Genomic DNA, 25,470 nt, shown 5'->3' on the forward strand with positions numbered 1-25,470 from the left:
GGTATTAAAAATTAATAATGGTGTGCAGAACAAACTTCATCTATCCATGTGTCACATGGGAGTGGATGGATTGGCAGCATGCTGCCTTCCCCCCTTTTAAACCTTCCTCTGCACAGAGCTAAGCACTTGGAAGGCTGGAAAATAACTTTCAGAAATAAATATCCAACTTTAGCATCAAATGGGGACTGGGCTGCTGCTGCTTCTGTTTTTTTAAAACTATATTTGTAGCATCAAATATATGGTAAGTATCTCCATTTATTTCATTAAGCTGGTTCAATTGCTAATGGCTCCCTAGTTGGAAACGGCCACAATGTCCAGTTGAAACTAGGAAGACTAATCCAAACTGAAACACCAGCTCTAAACCCTTTTAGACTTTGTGGTGGCTCAGATCCAGATCCAAAGTTTGTGGCACAAGCCCAGAGATCAGTAGAATACAATTTCTTGATTAGGCAATGCACCTTTGCAACACTAGGCAGAACAAAGGTAACACTCTGTCTCCTACAGAGAGTGCTGTGGAATCTTTATTGACTACCGTTAGTGAAAGATTTTAGCTTTATCTTTCAACTGAAAGACAGCTCCTCCAGCAGAGGAGTGGCCCCACCATGACAGGATATTAGACCTGAATCGGTGCAGAATTAATCTGCTCTTAAAAGTTTTGCCAGCATAGCTTTGCCAGTTAGAAATGTGGGGGGAAAAATCATCCTCTAAGCAACTTAACTATGCCAGCAAAAGCCACAGTGTAGACACAGTTATATTGGCAAAAGTGGTGTCCCCAGTAGGAGGATTTGCCAGCATAGCTATACTTTCTAGTGTAGACAAGGCCTCAGATAGATGAGTACCACCTACTAAATCTTGCAATAAGTGTTGTTTCTGAGACTTAAAGTTTGGCTAATGTTTTCTATTTGTCCTTTTCACTAGGCTGTCTCCTCTGCTAGATACAGGGAGCAGAAATGTGGAAGTGTCAGGTGACATGCAGCTCTCATATTACTTCTTGCTCACAAGGGGAATTATTTGTTTCAAACCCAGACATTCATGGGGTCTTATCTGAATCCAGCTCCCAACCTTTCACAGTTCAGTTTTCATGCCTAGTTCACAGGGTTTGCAGTTTCCAGTTGCCATAGATTTCACTCTGATCACCAAGCCAGTGACTTCACCCTATAGCAGACATACTCAGTGCACACAGTTGACTTGAAAAAATACGTATCTGTGACAGCATACAGCCTGCTAGCTTCTCTCAGTATTGGTAGGAGTTAAGAAAGGAAGCAAGGAAGTAGACCTCTCTTCCAGAGAGTTCGCACAGTAAGTTGAAAATGCTGAAGTTCTCAGACCTCAGCTAGTAATACAAGAGAAGAGAGCAATTATGAAGAATATTGTTGTACTTGGGAGCCTGAACCAGTCCTACCCTGTCGAGCCTCATCAATACTAATCACTGTGTGAAGGGAGATCTAGTATCCAAAATCATAGTCACAGTGATTTGGGCCAGCGAAGAACCTAGACAGATAGATTGGACAGACTACTTTTCCCCCATGTCTGCCTGGGGTTTACTTTGCACTTTCAGACACCTGGAGTCTGTGGAATGCATGTGTGGATCATGTTTTGTTTTGTTTTTTGTTTTTTACACGATCTGATTGGTTAGTAATAATCACTGATACACTTTATAGCAGAGGAAAGTGTGTGTTTATTTTCAAGTGCATTTCACCAGCAAGGATGCAATATTCTAATTAACGTAACAGACATGACACGATGTATTGCACCAGTCAAAATGTTGAATAGTTGACGGGTTTGGAGGCTATTACTACTACAGACTGTCAAATATCATAACATCATACAAGCAGGATTGGGGTTGGGCAAAACTTGGATGGGAGAGCTCTAAGGGAAATGCCAGAACTGATGATTTGGTAGGTAATATTCTTCCCTCTGACACAATAGTGAAGTGATGCCCTAGTGTGGTGCTTGGGTAACCTACATGCTTGCATTGCAGCATTTAGTGGTGTAAATAAGGGAAGAAACAGTGGGGAGGATACATAGTTCTTGTGTTTGTCTGCCTATAGACTTGCCAGAGCCAGATGGAGCAGAATCATACAGAAAGCGGGTGTGGTGGGCAGTAGGTGGGCTCATCAGCTGTTTAAAGCTACTTCTGTGATTCCCATTGAGGGAAAGCACCTGACAGGACACACACTGAGTCACTCTGAGGGTATGTCTACACTACGAAATTAGGTTAACTTTATAGAAGTCGTTTTTTTAGAAATCGTTTTTATATATTCGAGTGTGTGTGTCCCCACAGAAAATGCTCTAAGTGCATTAAGTACATTAACTCAGGGGAGTGCTTCCACAGTACCGAGGCAAGCGTCGACTTCTGGAGTGTTGCACTGTGGGTAGCTATCCCACAGTTCCCGCAGTCTCCAGAAATGAGATTCAAAAGTTCGCAGTTCTTTTCCTGTCAACCTGGCCAGTGCATCTGAGTTGAGAGTGCTGTCCAGAGCGGTCACAATGGAGCACTCTGGGATAGCTCCCGGAGGCCAATACTGTCGAATTGTGTCCACAGTACCCCAAATTTGACCCGGCAAGGCCGATTTAAGCGCTAATCCACTTGTCAGGGGTGCAGTAAGGAAATCAATTTTAAGAGCCCTTTAAGTCAAAAAAAAGGGCTTCATTGTGTGGACGGGTGCAGGTTTACATCGATTTAACGTTGCTAAATTCGACCTAAAGTCCTAGTGTAGACCAGGGCCGAGTGTGGAACCAGTGGAAACTCAAGGGGAGGGGTTTATACATAGGAGGAGTTGGAGGCAGTGTTGGAGACTCAGTGGTGGAGCAGCACAAGGCCCGGAAAGGTCTGCTATAGGGGTTGTATTCTAGGGATTTTGCCAATTTGTTGGATTTAAATTATAGGCTCCCTTCACCCCACTGGAGAAGAAGAGGACTGGAACTGCTGCAGACTGCAGATTAAGACTGTCACTGCAGAGCCACATAGGGAGTTTGAAGAGAGACCGTAGCTTGTTTCCTGGACTTTAAGGAGGTTGCAGTCCCCACAGAGGATCAGGACACCATCCCACAGTGACTGAGAAGTGTAAATCCTCTCGGAGAAGAGCCCTAAGGGACTATATTTGAGTGTGTGTGTGTGTGCGTGTGTGCATAATTATATTTGGTATTTGCAATTGTGATAGTAACAAGTACAAAAACTTGGGGAAACCCCCCTCTAAAGTGTTCTCTTTCAAGAGATATTAGTGACCATGTTCATAGTGGTTTCAAGGGGTATAAGTAAACATATGTATTCACAATTGATATTTAGTAAATATTTTCCTTTAGAAATCTTGTGTCACTCTCCTATTGGAGACTTAATTCTGCATAACATATTAAGTCCTGATAAGGCTAAATTTTGGTGTGTACCACAGCAGAAAGGTATGCTGAGGTACTATACATGATGTTAGCGTATTGCTGTCTCCAAATCCATTACATATGCAGTCAGTACTGTTGGATGTGCTATCAGCTGATGCTGAAGTATGAAGCCAAGGTTTTGAGTACTTGTGGTCATTAAATGACCTCAGAAAACTTTTTTTTTTTAAGAATATAGTTTTAATTCCCTTGTGCTGACCACATTCCCAGTTTGAGAAAATGGGTTCTTCTTGTCAAAAATTGCCCATGTTGTTTGAGTTTCACACCATATTCCTTTTCACTTCCTGCCCTAACTCATTGTACAGAGTGCGATGCACTGACCAACAGATTTGACAATCTACCCCAGAGATGGTGAATTGGTTCCAATATTTTTTATTTCAATGTATTTGTGCTCTGAGTTCTTTCTAGATGAAAGACCCTGCCACAATCACTGAGCTAACTGCAGCTCTGACCGCTCTTGGTCTCTTCAAGAGCTCACCCTCTCAGACTTCTAACCGTCACCTCTCTCTTGGGGTGGAATCTTATGATTCTCCCATTTTCAGGCTGAGCTCTGGGCTGCAGTCCCGTGATTACCTCAGGAGATCTGACTTATCTTCAGCACCTGCAATCTGTCTCCTCTGGGAGCAATGACAGTGGTAACCTTAAAGCAACATTTCCTTCAAGCAAAGTATTTAGAACAAAATAATTTCAGATAAAATTCAAGGTAAATTCAGATAAAACAGATCTTAAAAGAATAAATGGTCTACATACTTGCCTGTCTTTCCCAAAGGCCATCTCAGTCTGTTCTACCTAGGAACAGCGGCCAATGGGAGCTGTGCGGGTGGTGCCTGTGAGTAGCGTGCAGAGCCTCCTGGCCACGTCTCCGCCTAGGGGCTGGACATACCAGACACTTCTGGGAGCCACGTGGAGCCAGGGCAGGCAGGGAACCTGCCTTAACTCCACTGTGCCACCGACCAGGAGTTGCCTGAGGTAAGCACTGCTCAGGCAGTGCCTGCATCCCAAACCCACTCCTACACTCCAATCCTCTGCCCCAGGTCAGAACCCCCTCCTGCACCCTAACTTCCACCCAACCCTCCCACCTGCCCCCAACCCTCTGCACCAGCCCTGAGCCCCCTTCCACACCCAAACTCCCCCCAAGAGCCTGCACCCCAAACTTCCTCCCACACCCCAACCCTGAGCCCCCTTCCACACCCCAAACCCCTCAGTCGCAGCCTGGAGCCCCCTCCTCTATCCCAAACCCTTCATTCTGGGCCCCACTCCAATGCCCACACCCCCTCCCACACTCCAACCCTCTTCTCCAGCCCTGAGCCTGCTCCCACACTCCAAACCCCTGGGCCTCTGCCTGGAGCCCCCTCCTACACCACAAACCTCTCATCCCCACCCCAGAGCCTACACCCCCAGCCAGAGCCCTTACCCCTCCCATATCCCAACCCCCTTCCCCAGCCCAGAGTCCCCTCCTGCACCCTGAACCCCTCATTTCTGGCCCAACCCCAGAGCCGGCACCCCCAGCTGGAGCCCTCACCCCCTCCCGCAGTCCACCCCCCTGCCCCAGCCCAGTGAAAGTGGAGTGAGGGTGGGGGACAGCGAGCGACTGAGGGAGGGGGGCTGGAGTGAGTAAGGGGCAGGGTCTTAGAGAAGGGGTGGGGCCTTGGGAAAGGGACAGGGCAGGGGCAGGGCAAGGGTGTTTGGTTTTGTGCAATTAGAGAGTTGTCAGCCCTCCTTTCCCTGACTGATACCAATCCTATTTTGAGGGCTGATCCTTCAAACCCTTACTTCTCCAAGTAGTCCTTACACGAGTTTTCAGTGGGGCGCGGGTAAGTAAAGATGGACGTATTGGACCCAGTATTTTTATTTACCTTGCATGCAGTAGGCTTCCAACGGAAGTCCTCCCTGTTTTTCTCCCAGATCCCCACCCCAGCACAAGCAATCGCTTCTTTTCAGAACAGCATCCTGAAGAGTTGCTTCAGGTCTCCACATTTCAGGTGCAGTCAATGTAGCAGCCCACCTGAGTGATGTGCTTGCCTGCTCCACAGGGACCCAGAGGCACCCAGCACAGGCAAAGGATGCACAGGAGGCAGGGCCTGCTTTGGTTTTCAGTGGTCTTCACACACCTCATTGTGGGCCTGATCCTGAGGGGGGCTGAGCACTCAAAGTCCCATTGACTGCAGCTGGAGCTGCATGTTCTTGGCACTGTTCAGGGACAGGTCTAGAAAGAGATGTAAAGTAATGCAACAGAAGGGACTCAACGTAGAGAGAATAGGAACAGTATGCTGGGTTTGCCTACCCCGACTAGATGTCACCAGCTTTCACTCTGATTTTACCAGTTCACAAAACTTATTAATATAATACTTCTAACTTCTTTTCTTTATCATTTGTTAGATGCTGCCATCAATGTGCCCTCAGCACTGGGCAAGATAAAACCAAGGTAATCCCTCCTCAAAGATCTAACAATGTCAGAGACAGACAGAGAAGGCAGGATGCGGAATGCAGGAACTTGGAACAACATTATGCTGTGGTTTCTTGTGAGCCCTGGGGAAGAAGTGTTTCTTGGAGGGACTTTGTGTGGGGTGGGCAATGGCTGGGGAGCTGTTCATTGGCGATGGAGTCAGAGGAAATGAATGGAGTGGTGAAGCTCTCCAGGGAGCAGCAGAAAGCCTAATGTGTCCCAAGTCCCAGAATTGGGATTGATGAGTTGTACAAGAGATTATTTTATTGCTGGCAATGGCCCTTTAAGGAAGAATGAGACTGGTGTCATGGACAATACCCATTCAAACCAGAGCAAGCATTTGAACCCTACCCACTGGCTTCCAGGCTGGCACAGAAAGGAAACCTCTCCAAATAGATGAGGAAGTCTGATTGGAGCTCACTGATTCACACCCACTCTGCTCACCTTGCCCCATGAGCCAATCAGAAGAACTCATGAGCAGGCACAAGACTTTGGGGGCATGTGTCACAGAAACAAGCCTGGCAATTTGCAGACTGTCTCCTCTGACTCCGATCTGGGGCTTCTGAGTGTTCAGTGCAATAACCATCCTTACACCCTGGCTCTCACTCAGATAATTAGGCTTGCTGCATTATTTCTGAGTGTGCGCGCTCTCTCTCTGTATTCCTGGTCTGTGGCTCTATTCAGCCCTCTGACTCATGGGCTGGGACCTTTGCGCTCTCCGTAATGCATCACAAAGTGATACAAAATGAAGACACTTTCATCATCTCTGCATCGGGGGAGAATTATCGCCTGAGCATTGAGCAGTCCTGTTATTGATTTAAACCATAGCCTCAGTCTCTCTGTTGGAGTGGCTGGTAATGTCCTTCTGGGTCGTTGCATTTAATTGGATTCCCTGAGCTGCCAGGCAAAGGGGGAGAGTTAGAATAAAATCCATCTACGATGTTCACTTCAAAATCCAACTCTGTCTCCCCCTCTCCATCCATGGAACAGGCAGACTCGGATGTCTTGGATATCAGCACCAAAGTGCAGCTGTATGGCGTGCTCTGGAAGAGACCCTTTGGGAGGCAGTCTGCCAAATGGTCCAGAAGGTAAGATGCAGGATTTGGCTGTGATGAGGTGCAGTCACTGCAGGACTCTCTGTCTGTTCAGTGGAAAATGCAGAGTTCAAGGGGGGAGGGGAGGGATAGATAAGCAGCTAGACCCTCTGAGGGGTTGACAAGCTGGGGCAGAGAGGATAAAATTAAGTATTCAGTTAGATGGGTTTGGGTGAATCTCTGAAAGAGCCATTGGGTGAGCAGGGAAGGATACACAGGCAGGCTCCAAGTGGGATAGGGAGGGCTCAGAGGCAGGGGTTAGATTAGCAGTGTGAACCTCTGGGGACAGCTCCCCCATTCTGAGACTGCTGTACACACCGGGCATCTCAGCCAGTTTCCTTCTAGCCCTGCTTCACCCCTGTGCTGTATACACATCACTTCAGCATTGGAACTGGTTCCAAATGTTATAGTGTGATATTATAGTGTGTGCATGTGATAAGCTCATGCTCAAATAAATTGGTTAGTCTCTAAGGTGCCACAAGTCCTCCTTTTCTTTTAGTGTGATAATTGTGTGATAGCGGCCGAGGTTGCTTCTCTACCTTGTTCTGGAGTTGAGGCTTGATTCATTAGTGTTTGTAAAGCTCCTTGAGATACTTGGCTAGTGTGTATGTGTACTGCTGCTTTCTGGGGGTTGCAATCAGAACTGCTTCACTCTGAGTCATAGGTGCTATACTGCTAACAGCAAAAAGAGATTCTCTTTCTGCTTCTGAAGAGGGAGAGTACAAGTTCTATCCTCACTGTTGCTATAAAGTTGGCATAGTGTGTTGCATACTGGTGACCAGGAAGTTTGTAGGTGGCTATACCTTTGTTACTTATTATCTGGGTAAAAGTGTGTACTTTACTACAGAAGCAGTGGGTGGTTTTTTGTTTGTTTAAAGTTGATGCTATTTCAGTGTAAGTTTCACTACATTTTTAAAAAATTTCTGGTGACCTTCAAATAACAAAAGGTGACTATTTACATATATATGCTCTTCTTATAACACTTCACACTTTTATTGCACCTTCTGTTTAAGGCTCTCAATATGTTACACACTCAAACAGATTAAGTCTTTCAACACCACGAGAAGCAGGGAAATACCATTATCCGTCCGAATTGTGGTCTAACAGTTCAGATCTCGACCTGGCAGTCAGGAGACCTGTATTTCTCTCCTGCTACTGTCAGTGATTTGCTTTGTGGTCTTATGCAAGTGACTTAACCTTTCTGAGTTTCAGCTTCCCCTTCTGTAAAAAGGAGATGACAGTTCTTCCCCAGAAAGGGGTTTTGCCACCACCTGTGGGAGAGCACTGTAAAAGGCAGAGTTATTTATTTATTTAGTCCCATTTTACAGCTGGGGAAACTGAGGCATACAGTGGTTAAGTCTTTTGCACAAGGCCGCAGAAGGCCACCCCCCCCACACACACACACACCTTTGTGTGTACTTCAACATTTTTCTGCAAACTGAGGTATTATTTTCTGGGAGGTGCTTTGTGATAAGTAACCGCAGCTTCGCCTACATACATTTGTTACATGAATTATTTGTTTCAGAGTAACAGCCGTGTTAGTCTGTATTCGCAAAAAGAAAAGGAGGACTTGTGGCACCTTAGAGACTAACCAATTTATTAGAGCATAAGCTTTCGTGAGCTACAGCTCACTTCCTCAGATGCATATCGTGGAAACTGCAGCAGGCTTTATATATACACAGAGAATATGAAACAATACCTATTCCCACCCCACTGTCCTGCTGGTAATAGCTTATCTAAAGTGATTTCCAGCACAAATCCAGGTTTTCTCACCCTCCACCCCCCCACACAAATTCACTCTCCTGCTGGTGATAGCCCATCCAAAGTGACAACTCTTTACACAATGTGCATGACAATCAAGCTGGGCTATTTCCTGCACAAATCCAGGTTCTCACATCCCCCCCACCCCCATACACACACAAACTCACTCTCCTGCTGGTAATAGCTCATCCAAACTGACCACTCTTCAAGTTAAAATCCAAGTTAAACCAGAACATCTGGGGGGGGGGGGTAGGAAAAAACAAGAGGAAACAGGCTACCTTGCATAATGACTTAGCCACTCCAAGTCTCTATTTAAGCCTAAATTAATAGTATCCAATTTGCAAATGAATTCCAATTCAGCAGTTTCTCGCTGGAGTCTGGATTTGAAGTTTTTTTGTTTTAAGATAGCGACCTTCATGTCTGTGATCGCGTGACCAGAGAGATTGAAGTGTTCTCCGACTGGTTTATGAATGTTATAATTCTTGACATCTGATTTGTGTCCATTTATTCTTTTACGTAGAGACTGTCCAGTTTGACCAATGTACATGGCAGAGGGGCATTGCTGGCACATGATGGCATATATCACATTGGTGGATGTGCAGGTGAACGAGCCTCTGATAGTGTGGCTGATGTTATTAGGCCCTGTGATGGTGTCCCCTGAATAGATATGTGGGCACAGTTGGCAACGGGCTTTGTTGCAAGGATAAGTTCCTGGGTTAGTGGTTCTGTTGTGTGGTAAGTGGTTGTTGGCGAGTATTTGCTTCAGGTTGCGGGGCTGTCTGTAGGCAAGGACTGGCCTGTCTCCCAAGACTTGTGAGAGTGTTGGGTCATCCTTTAGGATAGGTTGTAGATCCTTAATAATGCGTTGGAGGGGTTTTAGTTGGGGGCTGAAGGTGACGGCTAGTGGCGTTCTGTTATTTTCTTTGTTAGGCCTGTCCTGTAGTAGGTAACCTCTGGGAACTCTTCTGGCTCTATCAATCTGTTTCTTTACTTCTGCAGGTGGGTATTGTAGTTGTAAGAAAGCTTGACAGAGATCTTGTAGGTGTTTGTCTCTGTCTGAGGGGTTGGAGCAAATGCGGTTGTATCGCAGAGCTTGGCTGTAGACAATGGATCGTGTGGTGTGGTCAGGGTGAAAGCTGGAGGCATGCAGGTAGGAATAGCGGTCAGTAGGTTTCCGGTATAGGGTGGTGTTTATGTGACCATTGTTTATTAGCACTGTAGTGTCCAGGAAGTGGATCTCTTGTGTGGACTGGACCAGGCTGAGGTTGGTGGTGGGATGGAAATTGTTGAAATCATGGTGGACACAAATAAATGGACATAAATGGACACAAATCAGATGTCAAGAATTATAACATTCATAAACCAGTCGGAGAACACTTCAATCTCTCTGGTCACGCGATCACAGACATGAAGGTCGCTATCTTAAAACAAAAAAACTTCAAATCCAGACTCCAGCGAGAAACTGCTGAATTGGAATTCATTTGCAAATTGGATACTATTAATTTAGGCTTAAATAGAGACTTGGAGTGGCTAAGTCATTATGCAAGGTAGCCTGTTTCCTCTTGTTTTTTCCTACCCCCCCCCCCCCCAGATGTTCTGGTTTAACTTGGATTTTAACTTGAAGAGTGGTCAGTTTGGATGAGCTATTACCAGCAGGAGAGTGAGTTTGTGTGTGTATGGGGGTGGGGGGGATGTGAGAACCTGGATTTGTGCAGGAAATAGCCCAGCTTGATTGTCATGCACATTGTGTAAAGAGTTGTCACTTTGGATGGGCTATCACCAGCAGGAGAGTGAATTTGTGTGGGGGGGTGGAGGGTGAGAAAACCTGGATTTGTGCTGGAAATCACTTTAGATAAGCTATTACCAGCAGGACAGTGGGGTGGGAATAGGTATTGTTTCATATTCTCTGTGTATATATAAAGCCTGCTGCAGTTTCCACGATATGCATCTGAGGAAGTGAGCTGTAGCTCACGAAAGCTTATGCTCTAATAAATTGGTTAGTCTCTAAGGTGCCACAAGTCCTCCTTTTCTTTTTACATGAATTATGTTTCAAAACAAACGTGATTGTGCTGCTGAAAAGAGCCAAGGATTGGTGTTTTCCCAGCAAGAGAGAATAACCAAGGGCAAGATCTCCTTCAAGGCAGATTGTCAAGGTTCCTTCCCCACTCTGAATGCTAGGGTACAGATGTGGGGACCTGCATGAAAAACCTCCTAAGCTTCTCTTTACCAGCTTAGGTCAAAACTTCCCCAAGGTACAAAATATTCCACCCTTTGTCCTTGGATTGGCTGCTACCACCACCAAACAAATACTGGTTACTGGGGAAGAGCTGTTTGGAAACGTCTTTCCCCCCAAAATACTTCCCAAAACCTTGCACCCCACTTCCTGGACAAGGTTTGGTAAAAAGCCTCACCAATTTGCCTAGGTGACTACAGACCCAGACCCTTGGATCTGAGAACAATGAAAAAGCATTCAGTTTTCTTACAAGAAGACTTTTAATAGAGATAGAAGTAAATAGAAGTAAAGAAATCCCCCCTGTAACATCAGGATGGTAGGTGCCTTACAGGGTAATTAGATTCAGAACATAGAGAACCCCTCTAGGCAAAACCTTAAGTTATAAAAAGATACACAGACAGAAATAGTTATTCTATTCAGCACAATTCTTTTCTCAGCCATTTAAAGAAATCATAATCTAACGCATACCTAGCTAGATTACTTACTAAAAGTTCTAAGACTCCATTCCTGGTCTATCCCCGGCAAAGCAGCATATAGACAGACAGACCAGACCCTTTGTTTCTCTCCCTCCTCCCAGCTTTTGAAAGTATCTTGTCTCCTCATTGGTCATTTTGGTCAGGTGCCAGTGAGGTTACCTTTAGCTTCTTAACCCTTTACAGGTGAGAGGATTTTTTTCTCTGGCCAGGAGGGATTTTAAAGGGGTTTACCCTTCCCTTTATATTTGACACAGATTAAAAAGAGTCCTTAACACGCTCATTTCCTCTCAATCAGAATCTCTTGCAACCAAACTGTCCAACTCTATCCGACGTTTGAGTCATTATTTATTTAACACTGTTCTATTCCTAGAAGTCACCCCCTTCGGCAGCGAGTTGTAAATATTTTAGTGATAGCAGGGGGCAAGAGGTGACGCTCATGAGCCAGCAATGCGATGGGATGGAATGTTTGCTGCAGCTGGAACTCTGAGGTACTCTGGGAGAAAAGAAATGGGGAGGGATTTGGGCTTGGAAGGAAAGGAATTGATTGGGTATCCTGAAGTCAGGAGGCTGGGGTAAATGGTGAAAGGGAACAAGAGGAAGCCAGGAGGCATGAAGAGAATGGGGAGATGCGTGAGGGTATGGCTTCATGGCAGTTAGCGTGGGTGATTACCACCCAGGTCTGAGCACCCAGGTTCACTTAGCCCGGGGGCAACTGGCCCCATTTCAAAGCCCTACTTGCATTACTGTGTCCTCACATTTCTGTACTTGCCCATGTGTGTCTGTGGGCATAGCCCATGGTTCTTTGCACTGAGATGCTCTAGGATTCTTTTCCAGTCAGTTATGTCAACTGCAAGAGAAATTGTCTATCTTCTGCAGAGAACTGTGGGAAGGCTTTGGAGGACTGTCAGCACTTGGGTGACTCTTTTGCCTACATCCTCACTGCAAAGTGGGTGAGTTCCAGTGAATGAAAGTTAATCCCGGACTTTCACACCCCACTCTACCCAGCCGAGTAAGCTAGCTCAGTCTTAAAGGACTGCCAACCCTGGGTCAGGTGGTTTGCTGTGTGGTTGGTAGGGGGGTTGGGGCTAGAACCTGCATAAGAGCCTGGGCTGACTCTGGTGCAGTGAAGACGTACCCTAGGAAGGAAAGGGAGATGCCTGGAAGTGAAGCATATGGAAGGCTGGGGCATAGGAGCAAGAGGTTACAGGGGACTTGAAAGCAAGGGGTCTCGAAGAAAAGCAAAAATGGAGTGGCACTGGGGTCCTGGAAGACAAAAAGAGAGTTTGAGCAGGGGAAGGGAAGTCAGAGGAACCGTTGGAAGAAAATGGGACATAAACTTGCTGAGGCTTTCAGGTTCTGCAGCCTGTTGAATCTTTCTCAGACTTTCCCATCCCGTGTTTCTTTTTGCTGTCTTCCCTCCTGCAAGCCTCGCAGTTTGGATGTGCATTTGCATCAGTGCACATTACAGATGGCAATTCCTTGCAGAGCTCTCAGGGCTTTTAACATGTCAGGATTTGCAGAGGGCTGGATTTTAAGATGCCGTGTCACCAGTTTCTGCTTAAAGATGCTAGCTCTTGAAGTTCTCGGTAGAACTAGCATTACTTTCTCAAGCACAGAAGGGTTTTACTGTGAAATCATCTCTTGCAGGCTTGTGTAAACTGATCATACTGAGGCTCAAGAAATAATCCACCAACCCCCAGTATAACAAAACATCCTTGGTCAGGTATATTAGGTCAGAGGGTAGGGGGACCAGGTGTTTTTCATCTTAATTTAATTCAATGGATATTATTGGTCAATGCTGGAGACAGGTGACTTGATGCACTAGTGGTCTTGTTGATTATGGCGAAGGCTTTGTTGTTATGAAATCCTATTATTATTGTTTGTTTGTTACTATTTGCATTGCACCTTGCATAAAACCTAAAGGCCCATTCCCTGCCCTGAGGTGCCTACAACCTAAGTGAAGTATGACATCATGTGATGTGGGGAGAGACCAGATCAGGAGATGAGGGAAGAAGGTTTACACAGCTAAAGGTGCGCACCTGCTAGAGCTGCATGCTTCACGTGTTGGTTTCTGCTTTATAGGGTTGTACGAAGGTCATTGCTGGAGAGACTGGAAAGAAACATATGTAGAGGGGGGGACTCAGGGATGTCCATGGGCTACTTGATCAGGCAGGTCACTCCGGACATGGGCAACAACATTTTACTGATTGGTTGGGTGAAACTTTGGCTATGTCTACACGACACCACTTATGGAGGCGCAGTTGCCTCTTTGTAGCGTTTCTGGTGAAGATGCTCTAAGCTGACAGGAGAGAGCTCTCCCACTGGCATAATTAAACCATTCCCAGTGAGCAGCGGTAGCTATGTCAGCAGGAGAGCATCTCTCAGAGGGGTGTTTTTTTACACCCCTCAGCAACATAAGTTACACCGACAAAAGTGCTAGTGTAGACATAGCCTTAGACAAGTGGTTCTCAGCTGTGGTCCACCACTTGTTCAGAGAAAGCCCTTGGCGCACTGGGCCAGTTTGTTTACCTACTGCGTCCACAGGTTCGGCCGATCGCGGCTCCTACTGGCCGAGGTTCGCTGTGCCCATCCAATGGGGGCTGCGGGAAGTGGCTCGGCCCGAGGGACGTGCTGACCACCCTTCCTGCAGCTCCCATTGGTCTGGAGCAGCGAACTGCGGCCAGTGGGAGCCACGATTGGCCGAACCTGTGGACGTGGCCGGTAAACAAACCAGCCCAGCCCACCAGGGCTTTCCCTAAGCAAGCGGCGGACCACAGTTGAGAACCACTGCCTTACACAATAGCTGTGTGTGCACCTGCCTTGGTGCTATGGGCTGAAAATGGTTTTCAGTAGGGCCATGGAAGGTGGGGAGGAGAGATCTCAAAGATGCTGATCTTAGACAAGAACAGATTCAGAGGCAGCCTGAAGGAGTAGCTAAAAGCATGTGGCTGACCCCAGAAGAAACCTGAGGAGAGGTTTTTGGGTCAGGTAGCAGGCTGAAAACAGTGTTCTTGGTGCTGTGAGCAAAAGCAGCTATTTCCCACTATTTGATTCCTTTTGAGTTCAGAGACACAGGAATTTAGTGCAATTTGATTTACAAAGAATGTACAGAGAAATACCTGACTACCACCAATTTCTGCTCCAACTGGAACACCCACCGGGCCCCCAACTTTGACTAGCGCTCGGGTCAAACAGCAGCAGCTGGCATTTATACAGCACTTATCACCACGATGGCTGAGTGCCTCACTCACATTTGATTCATCCTTGCAACCCCCTCTGTGAGGCAGGGGAATATTCTCATCAAGCCTATATTGCAGACCAGGAGTTGAGAAACCAAAAGGCAAAGTGACTTGTCCAAGGTCAACCAGGAAATTATATTCCAGCATAAGGAACAGCCCAGATCTCCTGAGTCCCCTTTGCTGCCACTGGAGTGGAGTGTGGATGTGGATCCGGCCCTGAGCTGGTATGTATGAGGGGACCATCTAAAGTCCTGCTTCTGCAAACTCGTATGTATGGGCAGGCCCTTGCACCTGCCCCCTGTCCTATTGACTTCAGTGGGGCTCTGTGGGGCTGCAGGGGTTCACCTGCACAGAGCTCCGTGCAGGATCAAGGCTCAGTCATACCTTGTATGGGGATGGACTTGATGATATCGAGCCCTGTCCCACAAGACACTGAGTGTCCTGACTTCCCTTTGAAATTAGGTGGAGTAGGTGGCACTCAGCGCCTGACAGGATCAGGACCCTCATTATTACAGTGGTAATAAACTCTTTCATGTTGTGGACCACTCCTTCAGAAGGACCTTCTCATGCACCATCTCCTGCTCCACCCCCAATGTCACCTTCCTCCAGGAAATGTAATATCCCAGTGGTAAGGAGCTAGGATAAATTCAATGTAATGAGTCACGGGCAGTTACCTACCTCCACCTTGTACCTCTGCTGTTTATTTACTCTCCACGTATAAAGGGCTTTAGATCTATTAGGACCAAATTTACCCTCTTTCCAGCAGTGCTCAATGCTCCAGTCTTCCCAGACAACAGAAGCTTTTTGGCTCTGTCCTTTTCTGTGGTTTGCTTCCTCTCACTTTGAATCATGGTTGAATTTACAACAAAGAAACAGTTGATTAAGGGAGCCGTGAAGCTGCTGCAGAGGATGCAAAAAAGAATTAATTTTGTTTGGAGTCTAGTTGGCCTAAACAGTCTCTGGAGGTTTGTTAGAAGAGCTGCATCTAGTAGGAACTGTCGTTGCCTGAAGACCAACACAGGTTCCATCTTTGTTTCAGAATCAGCTGTGTGGGCCACCTGGAAATATTTATTTTGCAGATCACCAGCCCTTTATGGACCACACTTTGAGAATCACTGCTCTAATGGGATCTCATGTCTGATTACTATGATCCCATAATGGGGCAGGGCAGATGGGGTTCCTATTTGGTGATTCCACACGTGGAATTTGACATACAATTCACCTTTTTGCCACAGAAATGTGTTCAAGCATCCAAGATTTCATTTTTTAAAAATTCTGGTCCTTGTGGTTCTGAAAATAATCTTGAGAACAGGATATGTAGACTGTAGCAGTTTTTTCTTCCTGAATTTGCAGACAGCCTGAAATAATAGTTTGGAGAGGTGTGAACTGCCCCTAGGCGTCTCAATGGGTTAACAACTCTGAGATCTGGTTTCTACATGGTTAACTATTTCCCTTATCCCTGTCACAAACAACCCTCTCCTGGAGGAGAATTTACTATTAAAAATAAACAGAAGGGATAGAGAACTGATTTTATTATTAATTTTTCATATTTAATTAAAAACTTCAATTTTAAATGTAAAGGAAGATGCCTTAGAGCTCCCAGCCTGCTGCACCAGAGAGCTGCAGAGCCCAGGGACCTTGTCAAAGAAAGTAGGTCTAACTGGCTGCAGAGTGCAGGGGGACTTGGGAGTAATAATTAACACCTTTTATGTTGGAACGCTGATGATAATAGCCACCTTCCACCTCATCTAGACCCTGTGCAGTTGTTATAGCCAGATAGCATAGAGCCAATTTGGGTGGAGGGGCAAACAGGGTTAAAAAGCAAGTAGGGGGAGACCTTCTGAAGTCAGAGCATCATTTGTAGCAGAGTGTCAGCAAATGTTGGATGCAGGCCAGCTGGAAAAACAAGTTTTCCTAGATGAGTTCCCTTAGTTAGCATTTTATTATGCAGCCCTCCCATCACTCTCCATATGTGCATACACCACACTGCCCTCCCCACCTCCTGTCTCATCATCAACAGCGGAAATGCTCTTTCCTGCCCTGGGACTATCAAAGACAGGGGTTGGAATGGAGCAAACACAGATTAATGGTAATTAATCCATCTACCAGTATAAGGAGGAATTCAGCTTCTGACCCCCTGAAGAATCTTCATTGACAATACCCGGCTCCATCAAACTAAGTGCTTGTGACTGAATGAGTTTAGGGACAAGGAGTTGGGGCATGTGGTCCAAATCCTGCAGTGCTGGCTTAGGCAAAATTCCTGTTGAAGTCAATGAGAGCTTTGCCTGTATAAAGACTACTAGATTTGGCCATGTGTGTATAAATGAGCGAGAATGGACCTGATTCTTCACTGCTTTGCCCCTGGTGTAGCCATTTACATAAGATCAGAACAGTACGCTCACTTTGCACAGGTGTAAATAACTGCTGAGGGTACAAGGCAGTGGAGAATCAGAGGGCTATAGGGAAAAACAGCAGAGAAAAGGGCTGTCTCAATCTACCAACCTATACTGTGGCAAAGACCAAGTTATTTCATTTGGTTGCTTGTCTCTGTTACTGATCCACAGTGGCTGAGGGAGGTCTGGTACTGGAACAAGGCTGACAGCCTGAGTTCATCTGTCATTATTGTGACATCTGTGTGCTGTGCTTTGTATAAGCAATAATCTGAAGTGATATTAGCAGCATCCTCTCCAGCCAGGAGGAGAGGGAGAGATTAATGCCTCAGGCAATGCAACGTCTTTCAGTGGAAAAGAGCTCCCTTCCCAGCAGCCCCCTGAGAGAGAAGCAGCAGTCTTGGTTCCCTGACTGGACACTGGTGGCGCTTTTGACCGGTCAAGTCCAAGTTGGGTGACTGCTGTGGTACAGAGCAACTTTGGAAAGAAATTTCTGCTGCCTGACTTGTGATTTCCCCCCTCTTCTCCCTGCAGCTGCTTATTCCTCCCATGGTTCCCAACTAGCAGCTCAACCCCTTTCCCTGCCACGGATACTACAACACTAATGCCGACGGCGGGAGTGGAGCCAGAGTGAAATGCCCAAGACCTATTGCTGCACTGAGGGGCTCATCAGTAGGAGAGCAGGGCAGGAGCGTGTGTCCTTTTCATCCCCATCTCCAGCGTTACGTGTATGCTCCCCGCAGTCTGACCATCCTGCTACCACCTGCTGAGCAACCAGACCCCTGCCCAGGACTCCAGGACTCCCAATACCTCCAACAACTAAATCGATCCTCTCCTGCCTGCTGACAGTGGCTGAGCAGACCCAGGGAAGAGGCAGTCAGGGTCCCAGGCTGTTGCTGAGCTGGAACATACATGGAGCAATTAGGAGGGAGTACCAAGTCTTGCTTGCCCTAGGGAGCTAATACTGCTGAGGTTGCACATGGCCTGGTTTCCAGCAGGATGGCTACTACAGGTACTGGCAGCTCAGAAAAAACAGTGGCAATGAGAATGTTTATTCCCAGGGGACTGAAGGGATTAGAAGCGATGAAGAGGCTTTCCCAGCTTAGTTTGCCTGTCTGACTGCTGCCTAGGGCTCTGACCCTGCAGGTGGTAGCACGTGGGCCAGCCTGCTGTGTCCAGGTGGAGCCCCTTGCAATAGATGGGGCTCTGTGTAGGGGCAGCAGCCCACTGTGCTCTAACTATTGCAGGATCGAGGCCTAAGCTGGCAGCGTCTGCAGGTTGTTACCATCTCACACCTATCTGGTGATCTACAAGGAACGAAATTGAGAGCCAGGGGGTGTCTCAATCTAACTCCTAGTGGACAAATGTGAGCTCCCCATCCCAAACCCACCAGCACTGACTGGCACCGTGTGGCCATTTCAGCAGAGGTCAAGGTCGTTAATGGGCCTTGGAGATTGAACTCCCCTCTCCTTGTTGGATGTGGTCCCTCCAGCTCCGGAGTCAGGTTTGAGCAGAAGCAGGGTTGAGAAGTGCTGCTATTTCTGTAGCTGCTCTGTGGATAAACAGAAGCCATCAGTCTTCAGTGCTCTCATCAGCTCTGAAAATCACAGGCAACCTGCAGGGTGATTTTTTTTTTAAAAAGTGTTACTTAAAAGCACACTGTAAATGTCCAAATGTATGCGCTGCAAGGACTGATTTTCACTGTGTGGCTGCCCTGAAAAGGACTGCCACAGTGGGCTCCCCGCCCTGGAGGGAGAGAGAAAAATGTTAGTCAAAAGCCCGCCCTTCCTGGTGTGTTATTTCGGTGATCTGTGCACCTGTTCCCCATAGCATGGCCTTCACTGCGGTCTCCTTCTCCAGCTGGAACTCACCAGCATATAAGACAGACAAAGAAAGCCTATATCTATCCCGAGGGGCAGAAGAAATTACAGGTGCTGCCGCCTCCGAGTTAACTTGTTTTTCAGGCCGCCACTGTCCAAGTGTTCCTGGGATAGCCTCAGGGAATGCCAATCATACTGGTCCAGCATCTGGGACTTGCTGTATTTAATCCTGGACCAGTGCCAAAAAAGCACTGCGAGACTAAAGCCCCAGTGATGGTTTTAAAGTCTGATGATCCTGATACTTAGTGTGTGGCATGTTATCGCCTCAAAACACTTTGCAGACATTCACTAACCAACCTCATTAGCCATCAGTGCTAGAAAAAAGGCACTTTGTCAGCAGAGATCAGGAGCCTCAGCTTCTGAATGGGATGCAGCTTTGCTTTCTGATCCTAGAAGAGCACAATGCCTCTGACCTTCACCTGAATCCCCTAACTCTGATTACTATAATTTCTTCTCCTTCCCTACTTTAATTGCAACATGATTTCAGCAGCTGTTACCTTGAGATTGGCTGGAGCTAGAAACAAATATGGCAGCTGGAACCAATCTGAGAGCTGGGCATGCGGATTCCAAGTGACATAAAACAACCGGGTCAAATTGTTCTTTCAGTGACATTGATGTGCAAGGGGAACCTTGCTCACTGAGCCTAATTCAACCCTGGTGTAACGCAAGAGAATTCAGTAAAGTCACACTAGGGAGACATCTAGCCAATTGTTTCTGACATTCGTAGTATGGGCCTAACGCTTGAGATAGGATTTTAGGGACTCATCTGCTGTAACCTACAGGGGTGGATTTAAAAGAGAGGTTCTGCAGGCAAATGGCATGAGGGGCCCAATGGCAGTGTTTTACATTTGGGGGATAGGGAGCCAAAGAGCCCAAGGTGACTAAACAGATACAAAGGGTGAATGTTTCCATTGTGCAACATTTCATGTTTTTCGTTTGTTCCATGCTCTTCTCTCCTGTCCCTCACCTTCCCTTTCATTCTCCTGCCAGTCTGTCTGTCTCCCTTCCTGCTCCTCCCACAATCTTGTCCTGTCTCCCCACCACCCCGTCTTTCCCTTCCATTCCCCAAGATGCCCCTACTTACTGCCTATGTTCATTCTGTGTCTCTCAGCTCTCTGCTGGGTGTCTCTCTCACAGCCCCCAGGCTTCTCTGGGTCTTTCACTCCCCTCTTCACACTGCCTTAGCCATACTCCCCTTCAGGGTCTCCCAGGGTCCTTACATAGTGATGTGATGACTGTGTCCTAGAGGCCAACGATTATAAAGTGGCAATCTTATTGATGATGGTCTCTCCCTACAAGGGAGGCTATGAGATAAGCATGTAACATGTCATGAGGTGCCCATCAATAATCCAGGTTTGAAATGGTTTTCTTTTCCTTTATTATTATTCATGTGTATTGTATTATTTATCATTGAATTCTATTTCATGTATTTATCATTCCAAATCCCCCTGGATTCTGCCAACCTCTTGGAGGCCAGGACTTTAATCCCCCAGAAGCACAGCACTGCTCAGAACTCAACTCTGTTTTCTCAGAGCAAAATCTAAATCATAGGGATTATTGGGAGCACTAAGCAGCCGAAAAACTAATACTATAGAGCTTGGATTTAAAGGGGGGGCTCTGCTGACTTTTATTAATTATATGTACATAACAATAAAATGTCCTTACTTGTGTTGCAAATAACACCTGATGTTGAAACTGAAATAATTTTTAAAAAATTAATGTACTTTTCACCATTTACACTGTTTGCTGCTTGCATTTTTCTTAGTGCAATAGACCACTCCATTTTGTATTTGTGGGCAGTCAGTTTCACATTCTGATTTCCATGCGCTAGCAGCAGAGTGCTGCAGCATTTGAGTTGCAAGCCCTACAGGAGAAGATATGTTTAAAATATATTTTTTTAAAATTGTTGCAGAAGTGGTGTGAGATCCAAATCAGGCATCGAGTCCTCACAGTGCTAGACACTGTAGAAACTTGTAATAAAAAGACAGCTCCTGTGTGATGGGTTTGATCACAGAAACCCCCTTTTGGACTGCCACCTGATGTGCCGAGACTACCTCTGAGCCCGTTTTCCCTGCCAGCTTGGGACTTCAGTGCTCTGCCTGATTTGAGTCAGACACTCTAGCCTGCTACAAACACAGACCCAGGTCTGAACAACGTCCCTCAAAAACTGCAGGCTTAACTGAAAACAGTTTAAGTGTTCCTGTCTCCAACACTCAGATGCCCAGCTCCCAATGGGGTCTAAACCGCAAATAAATCCGTTTTACCCAGTATAAAGCTTACAGAGGGTAAACTCATAAATTGTCTGCCCTCTATAACACTGATAGAGAGATATGCACAGCTGTTTCCCCTCCAGGTATTAATACATACTCTGGGTTAATTAATAAGTAAAAAGTGATTTTATTAAATACAAAAAGTAGGATTTAAGTGGTTCCAAACTTAGACAGAACAAAGTGAATTACTAAGCAAAATAAAATAAAACACTCAAATCTAAGCCTAATACATTAAGAAACTGATTACAGATGAAATCTCACCCTCAGAGATGTTTCAGTAAGCTTCTATCACAGACTTGACACCTTCCTAGTCTGGGCCCAATCCTTTCCCCTGGTACAATCCTTATTCCAGCTCAGGTGGTAGCTAGGGAATTTCTCATGATTGCAGCACCCTTTGTTCTGTTCCACCCCTTATATAGCTTTGGCACAACGCGGGAATCTTTTGTCTCTCTGGGTCCCCACCTCTCCTCCTAAATGGAAAAGCACCAGGTTTAAGATGGATTCCAGTACCAGGACCCCAAGCCTTCATTCCTCCCAGCCTGGCTCATAGAAAGACCTGCCTGCAAACAGAGCCATCCACAGTCAATTGTCCTGGTTCATGGGAGCCATCAAGCTTCCAAACCACCATTAATGGCCCACACTTTGCATAACTACAATAGGCCCTCAGAGTTCTATTTCATATTTCTAGTTTCGGACACAAGAATGATACATACATACAAATAGGATGACCACACTCAGTAGATTATAAGCTTTGTAATGATACCTTACAAGACATCTTTTGCATGAAGCATATTCCAGATACATTATATTCACACTCGTTTGCATATTTTCATAAAATCATGTAGAGTGCAATGTCACACCCTGACCTAAAGAGCTTACAGTCTGGGTTAATGATCAAGGGTAACAGGTGGAGGAAACAAGCAAATAGCTAGGATGCTGGCATGCAGTGGAGAAGAACAAAAGACTGGGGCAAAGAGCTGTGGGATCAAAACGAGCTAGTCAGCTGGTATGGATATTTCTGATGTCTTGCCTGGGCACCATGACAGGGCACTTTAGAGTTATCAAAGTAGAATGAATCCCTGGGTGCCAGCAGGTCTGGAACTGCTGCAGCAGTAAATGCTGATGCATTTTCCATTAGTGTAAATGTATTGGAAAATCCCATCACCCAGAGGTGAAACCTAAATGGAATCACTGCATCAGGAGGGGTTCACACAGAGCCATGTTCAGCTTTGGCAAATGGGCTTTGATCTTTTTGAAACAGTAATGGCAAAGAGTGCTAGAGGCATGGGGATGTCTCAGCCCCCTCCCTTCTCTGAGTCTCTCAGTCCCTCCCCGTGCTTTCCCCAGGGATTAGTGTAAACCCTGGTCCCTGACATGGGTCAGGAGGTAACTCATGGGATACACATGAGATTTCTAGAGACACCTGTGAGGGCGTTGTCAAGATCCACCGAAAGTGTGGTGAGCTAGCTGGGCAGTCCAGCATCTAGCACATCTTGGGCATAACTTTAACACAATAATAATCATTACCAGGATAAGCCTGAGATCTTTAGAAACACTGAGGGAAGAGAAAACATTTAGTCCTTTGTCATTTCTCACTGGCCTCAGGACTGAGATTTTCCAGTTTCAAGATATTTCTTATGCCACTTCTTGTGCAGTTTAATTTAATCTCACTCAGTGAAGGCCCTTGTTTTTTCTAATTCTAATTTGCAGGTAGCCTACTAAATGCTTGCACTCCAAGCACAAGAGAGAAGAGCCTAGTAAGAAGAGCAGCGAAGATATTAAATGAGCAACTTTAGAAAACAGTTCAGAGGTCAGCACCGAGGTACTGTGCTGGTTCTGTGAGCGTGTGTGCTAACTGCCTTGCCCATACATCGCCATCTGTTAGCTAGTGTACAACAAAGCATTGTCAGTGGCTACAGATCAGGCCAGCCATCGCTTTACCAGCTGGAGGAATGGTGTTACTAAGGCTCCTCTGAGAAGTTGAGAAATTAGTAACTGCTTGGAGGGGAACAGGTGCATGAGAATGAAGCGGTGGTCAACAGGTTCTGTTCAGATGATTTGTTGTAGAGGGAGCTACGACCCGTCTTTGACCCTATGATCAGTAAGCAGTGAGTTTACCCTGAGTGGTGCTCTTAGATCTAGAAAGATACTGCTGGGCTGAGTGCAGGAGCAGGTGCTTGTGTGGGGAACAGAATGCGGAGCAGCCAGCCAGGCCTGAGGCTCTGGGAGTGTGAATCAAAAGGGCTATGTTCTGCTGATGCAGCAAACTGCCTTACCTTGCCTAACTCTGGAAATGCACACAGTCCAAAATATACTCCTGGGCAGGAGTGGCTGGAGTCTGAGGTTTGGCAAGCCTCTCAAACTGTTTGTTATGTTCACAAAACTTTTGGGTGTAAAGCCAGGGCACTGACCCACTGGCCATTGTTAAAGATCACATGGCACTTTTCAGAAGATGAAGCGCTGACCAAATTCTGAGCTGGATAATTACATTCTGCCTCATTCAAAATTCTCTCTGCAATTTCAGTGCGGTAGGAGATTATTGTTCACTTGTTGTCTTAAACGGCTGCATAGTATTGCTGGGCTGTCCTGTACTAGGACACGGCTGCTTAGTTCCACCTGATAGACGTCTGCATTGCAGTGGTGGGCAGAGTGTGTTAAATGGGAGCTGGCATTCTGGATCAGAGTTATTGTCCATCTAGCCCAGTATCCGGTCTCTGATACTGGCCAGCACCCGATGCTTCAGAGGAAGGTGCAAGAATTGTTCAAAGAATGCAGTTATTAATTATTATTATTATTAATTATTATTTAACAGGCCTATGATGCTAGGGCTCCTCTCCTCTTTACACTAGAGGGAGGGGGTAAAATGGGGCCCAGCTGGATCTACCCCTTCCCCAGCACAGAACCGTGTAGGGGAGACCCCACACACAGTGTGAGGGCAGTAGTGTCCAGGGGGTGCCTCCCCCAAGTGTCTTTGGGGAAAAACCACAGAGAGAATCCAGCCTGACTCCAGCTGGCAGGTGCAGAAGAGGCCAAAGCAGGGACCTCTGGACATTCAAAGAACTTTCTACGGTGTTGACTGGGCTTTCTCTGTCCCTGTCCTGATTGGCTGTTTGCTCTAAACCTTCTTCCCCCACCCCCAGTCTCTTCACCCTCAGCTTCACTCCACACCTGCCCCTCTCACCTTCTCCTTCCCTGTCCCATCCCCCTCACCTCTACCCTTCCCTTCTCTTTTTTTCCATTTAGTTGATCCCCTCCTAACACCACCCCCCCAATAAAATCAGTCCTGGCACTAACAGGCCATTTGCTGCCATCACATTATTCACTCTGTCTGTGTCCTGTCCCTTCCTCCATCCTACGTTTGTCTTGACTGTTTAGATTGTAAGCTCATCAGGGCAGGGACTGTGTGTTCCTCTCTATCTGTACAGCACCTAGCACAATGGGTCCCCATCTTGTTTGGCTCTTAGGCACTACTATAATAAACATTATTATTCATAAAAATCAGTATGGGATTAGCCTGCCCATAGGGGGAAGTTTCTTCCTGACCCCTCTCTGTTAGTGGCGGGTTTATGTCCTGACACGTGAGGTTATAACGCTTCTCATTTTTTTAATCCTGTCTAATGGAACTCAGGAATATTTTCATTATTCATATAAACATCTAATTCTTTTTTTGAACTTTACTAAGCTCTTGGCCTCCAGACCTTGCGATAGTGACTTCCATAGGTGTGTTTTGCAATGTGTAAAAACATATTTCCTCTTATCAGTTTCAAATTTGTTGCCTTTCATTTTCGTCAAGGATCCCCTGATTCTTGTATAAGGAAAGGCTTACCTTCTTTGTGCCACTAATTATTTTTTAAACCTCTGTCATGTCCCCATAAATCTGCTCTTTGTATGGCAGTCTTTCCATGCCTCTCATCACTGGAACCCTTCTATTTCTGTTATGTCCCATGTGAGCTAGAAGAGAACTCAGCATACCAGAGAGAGTACCATCGCTTTATAAAAGGGCCTTCTGATACTTTCAGCATTATTTTCTATCTCATTCTTTACATATGTTAACAAACATGCTAAAAGGAAATAAAATATATTCAAAAAATAAATAAAGCCCTGTAACAAACAAATCAACAAATAAAGCAAACAAAAAATACCCAGTCAGAGGGGATTTTCCCCCCAAAAGGAGAAAAGCTAGAGATTCCATTAAGTCCACTAGGGATTTTGCTGTTCTGACTGTTGTGTCACATTGATCACAGGGTATTGTTGAGCTATCCACAGTGACGCTTCCCTCCCACCACCC

At 46.2% G+C, this 25,470-nt stretch overlaps 1 protein-coding gene across 1 annotated transcript in view; it reads left to right on the forward strand.

The window, feature by feature from the left end:
* Positions 1–6,411: 6,411 nt before the first annotated feature.
* The window catches only part of PLEKHD1 (pleckstrin homology and coiled-coil domain containing D1), a 47,792-nt gene continuing 28,733 nt past the window's right edge, over positions 6,412–25,470 (forward strand). The window contains exon 1 of the mRNA XM_073348469.2: positions 6,412–6,927. Coding sequence (XP_073204570.1) covers positions 6,779–6,927 — 149 coding nt within the window. The 5' untranslated portion in view covers positions 6,412–6,778. The remainder of the gene's footprint in view (positions 6,928–25,470) is intronic.

Source organism: Lepidochelys kempii, chromosome 6 (genome assembly GCF_965140285.1).
Source record: "Lepidochelys kempii isolate rLepKem1 chromosome 6, rLepKem1.hap1, whole genome shotgun sequence".
Lineage (NCBI taxonomy): Eukaryota > Metazoa > Chordata > Testudines > Cheloniidae > Lepidochelys > Lepidochelys kempii.